General features: G+C 36.4%; 1 protein-coding gene across 1 annotated transcript in view; it reads right to left on the bottom strand.

The window, feature by feature from the left end:
- Positions 1-286: 286 nt before the first annotated feature.
- The window catches only part of LOC149085689 (uncharacterized), a 199,951-nt gene continuing 190,180 nt past the window's right edge, over positions 287-10,057 (bottom strand). Inside the window, exons 2-4 of the mRNA XM_089232506.1 lie at positions 9,625-9,830; positions 4,593-4,728; positions 287-2,352 (exon numbers count right to left, since the gene is read on the bottom strand). Of these exons, the coding sequence (XP_089088632.1) occupies positions 2,246-2,352; positions 4,593-4,728; positions 9,625-9,830 (449 nt within the window). The 3' untranslated portion in view covers positions 287-2,245. The remainder of the gene's footprint in view (positions 2,353-4,592; positions 4,729-9,624; positions 9,831-10,057) is intronic.

Genomic DNA, 10,057 nt, shown 5'->3' with positions numbered 1-10,057 from the left:
TGGAAGTACGGGGGAGGGGGGGGGGTCTCTACTATGCTTACGTAATTACTTTCTAAAAGCACAGTACCACAGATCTCATTATGACATTATGTAAGCCTCCCCCCCCCCCTCCCCCATGCGTATGAGGGCCTCTGTGATATGGCGGATGGACCCATGCTGTAAGATGGCCTCACTTTATAAGCCGTTCTTCTGGAAATATAGTCACACTTTTCCCCATTATATTTAGCTTGGAAGATTAATTTCTTCACATTCTCCCCCCCCCCCCCCAGAACTCTCTGTGGTCGACTCTAGCGATATGTCATGGTTCCCTTTAGATTTCATTTTTACACAGAGTCCCTTTAAAATATGACAAGACCAGAAGGGGTCTATATGGCTTCAGTTGCAAAACAGTGGTACAATATTGAAAGAAAAAATCATCAAATTGGATTTCAGCTATTAAGAATTAATTTTTAGCATGAGTGAACATTTTCTTATTTACAACATAATAAGATATCAATTACGTATGTGAAAATTAAATCTTATACTGAAAAGAGCGATGCGGCGCTTACGCTCAACAACTTTTCGATGTTTTTGTTTGCGATACGGTGCTTAAGTCAAGAAATACGATTATATGGTTTAAACGCAAGTGTAGTTTTCACAATGAGATAGCTCATAGGAATGGTTGGTGAATGCACCCAAGAGAAGTTTTGGGAAATATTGTAGAGCAAGGGTGCACAACCTTTTCAGTTCACGGCCCAGGTATGTGGTCTTCAGCCGCTCGCGGGCCAGAAACTGAAATCTATAAGTTGACCATGTGTCCCATTGTACAAGACATACCCGTAAATTTGGTCATTCCTAATCTTCTGTGTATATATATATATGTGTCTTGTTTTCCCCCGATTTTCTACAAATTTTACTTGAACTTGATATCAAGGATTGATATTATAATTATATGATTATAACTATCATAATTAATATTATAGTTATATAAATATAGTCATCTCACGTATTAGTCAAACATGTTTTTTTTTCTTGGGGAATTACAGTTTAATTCCATAGAACGGTACCTACTAAGACACGTAGTTCGCGTATAGGTATCATTAAGTATAGACTTTTCTAGGTATCGTTCTAGGGTATACCAATTGTGAGTTGCAGTAGACATTTGTTTTCTAAAGTTGGCAACTTCACTCACACCATTGACAATTTTTTTGGCTATAATTAGCAACTTTACTTACCTTTGTCAATGTTTATGGCGATAATTGGTAATGGCTAGTATGGATCCCGATTTCCCGTATTTTTATGAAAGAAATAAGGTCAATCTTTTACTCATCTGATCCTTTTTTCCCCGTAATACTTTAGTCTAATCTCATTCGGGCCGTGGACCGGAGGTTGCACACCCACTATAGTAGAGTATTATTACGTTAATTAGAGGTCTAAATAATTTTTTTTATTAATTTTCGATTCAATTTATCTCTTTCAATCATCACCGGCCGCTCGAAGAATTCATCATGTACACAAGTAGAATAATCAGATATTTCCGTGGCATAATTATGATAACCAGAGAATACAACTGTCTCTCAAGACGCAAAATATTATTCAACACAAGAAATTTTGATCGATTATTTCATAGGAGGTATATGATATATCTTACAGTATCTCAAATATCTTAAAAAAAAAACCCTCTGCATTTATATTATTTATATTGTATGTATAAAACACGAAATATTATAAGTTTCTTCAGTTTTCCATGTCCAATTATTCTATTCACGTGTTTCTCATCTGAATTTTCCTATCAGAGAACAGTCTCAGATTACGGCATCGGAAATCCACTAGTCTTTTTTTTGTATTGAGGTTTAACATCGACCACACTTACTTCATAGAAGTACAGCAGATCACTCGGTGTACGGGTGCGAGACGTTACTTGACTGGCACTGACGATTCGGTACAGTGTATCCTTGGGCACCGTTATTATAAAGTTTTTTTTTTTTTGTTTTCGTTATAAACGTTATAGGATCCGAAACACATATCGTGAGGTGCGTCACTTGTAAAAACGCTGTTTTGAATTAATTATAGTATCCTCAGTGTACACAAACGTCGTAACATTCTTCGAAAAGTCACGATATTGCAGTTATTGTTATTTTCTTGTACCCGTTCGGAAATGGGACAAGTATCTTCAAAGTTTGGTTGTAATTTGAATGTTCCTGCATTATTATAATCTTTCCCATCTTCAATCGGTTTCCTCGGAGTACTGTGGTGTCCGCGAATATCACCATGTATGTTGCTGCCACCTCCACTGTAGCCTGAGTAGAGTCAACATCAATCCTAGGACGAATGATGTCTGGATAGTTGAGAACTGGGACCTCGCAGAACTGTCTATTCACGACAAAGAAAAAAAAAATGTGTTAATTGTTAAATATGTCAACTATGGAATTCTCATATGTTTATCGTTTTTATTTTTCGGTAAATATGACAAATCGATTATTATACATAATATCCGGTTGTTATGTATATTTACCAGTCGTCTTGGTAAGTTTGATAAATTATCACTTTTACCGGCGAATATGCATAATACCCAAGCGTCGTTGGTAAATTTGATAAATACTTGAATTTTATCGCCTTTGTCGGTGATTATGCATAACATTACAGTGTAATTTGGTGAATTTGATAAAAATGAAAAAAATTCCGAAGGAGTTTAGTATGTGTGATGAGTATAGTTGGACCCCGACATAACGATAACAAATTTTACGATTGTACCTCGATATAATGATAGAATACACATATATGAATTAACATGCATGAAAATATCATATAGTACGATTTATAATGTTTCCCAACGATGCGACATTTCAGTATTATGCATAATCATCGGTAAAAGGGATATAAAATAATTTTTTTAGTTCTTACTAAATTTACCAACGACGTTTAAGCAAAATCGCCGGTTTTGTCCTTCAGAACGGGCGCTATATAGGTTGAAGCAGTGTCAGTATACTGAAACTACTCAGACCTCTGTTGCGTCCGTTCTGGTAAACGTATTCCATTGAAACTTGATGTGTACGCTATTTGGAAAATATAAAATGCAATAAAAAAAGCGTCACTTTTTCATCTGGTGGTCGAAAATTGAACTATTTTTTTTTTAAATTTCACAAATATCTTTCCCACTGTCTCATTAAGATATCCTAAAAATTTGGCTGTATTTGGATAAGCGGTTTCTGCGAAAAAATACTCGGAGTAAGGGAACTTTAATTATAATCACCCTGTGCATGCGATTGCTGATGCTTTTTGAAGTACAGTCGACGTCGCTTATTAGAATCACGGATAATGTGATCATTTCTGGTGTTGTAATCACTTTTGCAAGGAACGGAAAGAACCAATGCCATAACACTCGTTTATAGTTATCGGGATTTTGGATAATGTCAAAACACAAAACAAACAAGTGATTTGTGATCAGAGGCGCATTTATGGTTTTACCTTGGACTACACAAATTTTTCTACCACTCTCCCATTGTAGTCTAATTTTTTTTGGCTACTCTTAGCTCGAATTCGCCACCCTGTGCTCAAATTTTGCCGTCCATCTCCCATTCCACAAACTTTCTTGGCCATTAATTACTCAAATTTACCACCCTGGGCTGTAGCCCGCTGAGCCCCCCTATAAATACGCCACTGTTTGTGATATACGTTAGACAGTTTCATTACTTTTCGATCCCTCCCATGCCTACACACTCTCTATCGGTCACTCATGTTCTTGCACACTGTTTCGGTTCGCTCACTGGCATGGTTCCTTACTTTATGGGTCACTGTTTTGATCATTTGCATGTTTACACATGCTCTAGGTGATTCTTTTGATCATTCACACGCTTTTACCTTATCTAGGTCACTCTGTAGGTCTTGGTTCCTTCGTCTGTATATAACACTCTTCTGGTAATTCACAAGCTTGCTCACTCTATAAGTCACTTTTTGTTCACTAATTAACCTAGTCCATTGCTATACGGGCAGAGGCGGGTGGTTTATTGAGATTTATACAAACTTTTCCGTCCTTCTCCCACTCTTCAAACTTTCTCTGCTGCTAATTCCTCAAATTTTCCGCTCTGGGCTATAGCCCGCTAAGCCCCTGTAAATATGCTACCGTATATGATATGCATTGGATAGTTTCATTATAAGACCTCACATGACTGATTAACAGAAACGCAAAACTTTAGCTTAAAATTAAAAAAAAAATTGACAGTTGAACATTTTGCAACCAATTATGCGAGAAAGAAAAACGGTTGTTCAGCTTTATCAATCCCCGTTGGCAACGGGAACCAAACAGGATGTATGATCACCGTATTTGCAAACGGGACTTTTTCGGATATAATTATCATTCTGCCATTGTTATCAGAAAGCCCGAGTCTCGATGTGACCACATTAAGCGGCGTGGACTCTATCTTACATACTCTCAAAAGTCGTGGGCATAAATGCATTTGTGATATCTAATTAACTAAACCAAATATTATTAACCACTGAATCCTGCCCTATATTTAAAAAAGAGATAATTATTCTTCAACTAATTACTTATCATCGATATGGATACGCCATTAATTAATTAATCATTACGTTGTATGTATATTTAATGTTACCTAAAACTTCCATTGGTTTCTCGGCAGAGACCGTCTGGAAGGATGGTGCATCGGCTGACACCTCACATTTGTAGATGCCGGCCGTCAGAGGGCTGACGTCTCTGATAAAGACAGACCCATCGGCTGATTGACTGAGCTGTGGAAAAAAAAAACAGAGTCTAACTTCATAAATATCGAAAATATACAGCTGGAGCATTCAAATCTTCAACAAATCAGCTGTCATGTTTGTAGTATTTGTATATTCGATCAAGTTTTGCAAAATGATTTACTGAAAATAGTCTGAGCTCAGAGAAGTTACTCATCAATATATAGGGATTGATACGGAATATAATTCTCACATTCCCAAGGAGGGGGGCAGTTTGACTCCGCGGTGAGATTTTTTCCTCAAATCTCGGCACAGGAAATTTCATAGAAATTTGTTTTAGTAAAAAAAAAGATACCAAAGTTTTCTCTTAATACTTTTTACACAATTTTGATTATTTTATCTTCTTTTGTATTTTTTTTCCAAGTTTCCGGAAACGACGCGTCGTTTACGTACGTCGCGACGAACTGGGCATTCACGTAGATGTCGCATAAATGATATTAATGTCTCATTTTCTTTGTTTATCTGTAACATTCTGGTGAATATTAAAAACTATAATGCTTTTATCATCTAGAAATGAATAAAAAAAGATTATCCCGATTCAAGAAAAAACAAAACTTTTATACCATTTTTTCTCTGTGAACTTTGATAACTGTTTTGTATGTACTTTTTAAATAATCATAAAATGTTCAAGTATTATTTTTATATTTGTAATAAATGCAGGTTATTTTATAATAGCATTTTCTTCTGTCTTCAATAGTCTTTCAGCTGAAATCTACACATAACTGGAGACAAAATTAACCCATCTTGGGCAAGCTGTTGTTTGAAAAAGTAAAATGATATTCTATGGGCATAAGATATGATCGAAATGAAATAGATATCAGAATAGTAAATTAATTGACTCCCGACGCTATAAATTCCCCTTAAAGTTCCTCCATTTAATGATTTCTCACTTCTAGTCTGAAAAAAAATTTCAGCGTCATTCATTTACGAATACTATTACTGTTAAAAGTATAACAATTTCCTTCGAGAACCATTACATGTTGGAAGGAATTTTTTTGAGATTCACATGATCATAATAGCAATGTACTGTATTGTTCAGTTCGATTGGACCGAAGATCAGCTACTTGAAGGAAAATTAGAACAAACGAGAGGGACGACGAAACAGTGCGAAGATCTTTACGTAAGTATTTTACTCGAATTTGTGCCAGGAAGCTCATAGCGAAATACAATATTTCATCACAAGAATTATAACTAAGCATTATTCAAATAAATTACAGTTAAATATTAAGATATTGTTTTTTATAAAGGCTAGAGGGACATACATACTACGAAATACTGTACAAGTACATACATTCATATATATGATAAAAACTGCATGGCACCCCATGACAAGCCAAGCCCCAATGACACCCCCAAAAGCTGGTAGCTGACAGGGCTACAGCCCTGTGACACGGGGTGATTCTTAACTTTTACTTTTGTTTTTCCCAATATAAACTCACTATGAAGTGGCCCATTTATACCTGTCCTGGAGGGGCTGCCAAAGATCACATGACATGGGCCTTGCTACCAATACTACTACTACCGTATATGTATCTGGTACACATTCCTTTACGTAATTGCTAATTAATCGGTATATACCGGAATGTGGTTGTACGTGAAGTTTGTTTCTGTGTAATGCTTGCTATGTGTAGTGCTGCCATCTGCGATCGTGGGCCCTGCTGCGGGATGTGGAGGGCCATAAATGACAATATAAAGTGAATGGTTTTTTGAAGCCGTCGAATTCCAAGGGAAGTTAGTGCAGTTAATTGGATTTGGATAAGACAAGAAAGAGTTGTACTTTAGTAATAAATTAACGAGTTGTACCGCCCGTAACATATCTACTGAAAGAAATTTCGAATCATAATAAATATTTATTCCAAAACTCAATTCACTGTTGCAAGATCAATTATAATTCAATCATAAAGAAAAACTGGCACAAAATACTTATAATACGTTAATAATTTCTGTGTTTCAGGTTTTCATGGTACCAGATCCATCAACTATGAGAAAATTTTAAAAATTTTTTGGTGGGAAGTAAACGTGAAGAGTAATTTTTTAATTTTACAAAATAAAAAAAAAAATCCTATAATATTTTCTTAAGCCTTTTTAACCGAAGGCCAACTTTTTCATTTGTTTTCCACCAACATCATTTTTCTGGCGCCGAATTCCAAGAAAACTCGAACGGAATATTAAATTTCTCTTTAAGGAAAAAAAAAAATTCAACTTTTTCAACTTTTGTTGTTTTGAAAGGCATTTCTCGGCATTGAAAAAAAAAATTGTGCATTTTCTCTTTATTTTCTCCCTCAATCCTTCAAAAGTTTCATGATCCAATAAAAGAAATTGAAAGGTATTACGCGAGAGGAATTTGCACCAACCGCATAACAATTCGGTATTATCCTAAACGTTTTTCATGAGCGGAATGCAACGAAAAGGACGAGTGTTAGTACAGACACTCATTGATATAAATTTTTTGATTTATGTGTAGACGATACACTTCTCTTCAAGATAAATGATTGATACGGTTGACATTTAATAGTTCTTTGGTTGTTCTCATATAAGTACGTAAGTACAGGGTGTATTCAATAAAAGTTCCTTTGTTCATACAAAGCTGCATGTAGCGGTAACTATGCATCAGAAAATTACAGAACTTTCGGAACGTCTCAATGGAGTGATGGGAAAAAATTTTCAAAGCCCCTTTAAACACCGAAAAATCTCTGCATAGCTTTTGGTGCGAAATCATCATGTTCATGAAAGAGCTTCTCCAGCAAAAAAAAAAAGGTTATTTTAAACGCAATGTGGAATGAAGAAATATAATAGGAATGGTTCTCTGGTGCAATTTTTTTAAACACTTTGTCATGGAACTTGAACATTTTGGTCACGTGTTTACAAAAAAATTAGCCCTATGTGCGATTTACATATAAAACACCCTCTAGTGAGAAGTAATAGGAATCTGTTATTCATTTTGATCTATCCCATCCATAGGCGTACGCAGAAATTTCTCAAGGGGTGGGTTTCATTTTTTTTCCTTCTCGGGGGGGGGGGGGAGGGCGGGTTTCTGCAAAATAACACTATAATCTCGGCTTCAGGGGGGTTATAACCCCCCCCCCCTTCGCGTGCGCCAATGATCCCATCTTATTGATTTGGTCTATCCCATCCCTTCATTTGGACATTCCCAGTATCGTATCCTTCTGATGAATAGTTGCGGTTGTAAGCACAGCACAGAACAGGGGAACTTTAATTATTTATACCTTGTACGAAATCCATCAGGAACCATCCAGTCCAATTGATTTTAAAAACTGGTGTGCACTGCACCAGTTAGGAAAAGGTCGAAATGGGAATCATTTTATGTATACAAGGACTAATGAGTGAGACAAAGCACTTCTAGTCAATACTTCAAATGCTTTCTTTGTTTCTCCGAAAGTAGATGAGCGAAACATTAGCTTGAAGACTTTTACGTGCTTGTGCGGAGATCTTTTCCCCTCAAGAGGAAAATATTACTTTTATGCCAGGCAAGACTCACACGAAAATTAAGATTGTTTCTAGTTAAGAAACCCTGAAAATTAAAACGTTGTTGGGTATATTGGGGATTTTTTGCGCAGTCCACAGCACATCAAGGAAAAAAATTTCATAAATGTTAATGTATAAATGTTCAGTTCTCAGAGAAAAAAGCTTCTCTAGTCCCAACGAAGAATCAAACCACTGTCCTTCTGCAATTCGGGCAAGTGCACTAACACTGCTACTTCACCAAGCATCAACTCTGGCCATATCACTATTTACTGCAATTAATGAGTTGGAAGCGAAGGCGCCATCTAAAGGCGGTCGCCTCAAGCTCGTTCGGAAAATATCCTACCTATATTCTCAGTGGGTCTGAACTTGGGACGTGACGGTTACCTTCACGGTGGTAGACGTGCATCTTACAACCACGTCACTCGGGCGCTGCACTAGCACTACGTAGATACGGAATTCTCTTTCTTTAATGTGTTGTTGTGACCACACATCCACAAAAATAAAATTAAAAAAAAAAAGTGCTCTATACTCCCAATCTGAGAGCCTATTTTCGAAGTGAAAAAGTGGCTAGTATTTCTATTTAATTGTACATGCACCTCGTACACATTCCTCGGCGGAATTTCTAACGAATCGTTAGCAAAGTAAAAAAGAGGCTACAAGAGCCTCTACTAAGCGCATCAAGCTAAATGTGCGTGAGTAAAAAGAAGCCTGTGCCGCCGTATCATATTGGTTAGTACACTTGCTCAGATTGCAAGAAGATCGTGGTTAGATTCATTGCGGATATAAGCGAATCTTTTTTTTCCGAGAGTTCGTTTAAGCACGCACGCACGCACAATAGAATTTTTCAATTCTATTCGAATTATATTTTATGCATTAAAAATTATACTATACATGATTTAATTATCATGACCAATTATAATCACACATTTGCCAACTCGACGTTTTTTTTTTGGGAATTACATTTTCACTAATTTATTGCGACTTGCAGTAGTGCATCTTTTTCCAGCATTGGTGATTTTCGGGGGATTTCAGTAATAAAGTGGTAACTTTTTTCCCACTGATAAATGACAAATATTTTCTTGAGATAATTGGTGACGGCCCTTATGGATCTCGATTCCCGTATTTTCATCATAGTAATATTAGTTAGCCTAGGTATATATTTAGTGTTGTGTGTATTAATACTTTTCTACCGGAAGATCTTTCACGGGGAGGAAGGAACAACTTGGTGGCTATGCATTTGGCCCGCGGGCCGGAGGTTGCGCACCCGTAACTATAGGAACATAAATAAAATTGATTTAAAATATTTCGCATGGTAACGGCATCTAGTTTATGTTGATACGTGTTCTAGAATTGTCAAATCAACACGTTGTCATCGAAAAGAGGAGTAAAACGTGAACGTACGTCTACTTTAATACCCTGTAAGGCGAAGAACTGTCCTGGAGGCCTGTCAGTCGGGACGTAACGGAAAAACTCGATTTCATCTCTGTACCATTTTATGGAATAGAGAACATCGTTCTCCAGGTCATAACCACAAGTCAGTCTCGTTGCGGATCCTTTGGAAACGGCGTCTGGAACATCAAGGGAAACCAACTTCAAGGACAGTGAACCTAGAAAGATTTAAAAATAACATTCGTTTATGTTACGGTAAAAGTGACGAATCGGTTATTATGCATAATCGCCAATTGTGTTACAAGGAAAAGGTGGGTCCGAAGGTGACGTCTTCAAAAAGTTTTGAAAAAATTACCACTGATTCTACTCATTTAAATATGCGCAAAAATATATTTAAAAAAAAATCTGGTGGAATTATTATACTAAGTGATATGTAAATGTAATT

This window comes from Pholcus phalangioides, unplaced genomic scaffold (genome assembly GCF_987345545.1).
Source record: "Pholcus phalangioides strain wild (caught in Gottingen) unplaced genomic scaffold, Ppha-v1.0 ptg000006l_1, whole genome shotgun sequence".
NCBI lineage: Eukaryota > Metazoa > Arthropoda > Arachnida > Araneae > Pholcidae > Pholcus > Pholcus phalangioides.
Note: the sequence above shows the minus strand (reverse complement) of the source record. Positions and strands in the feature narration are given on the sequence as shown.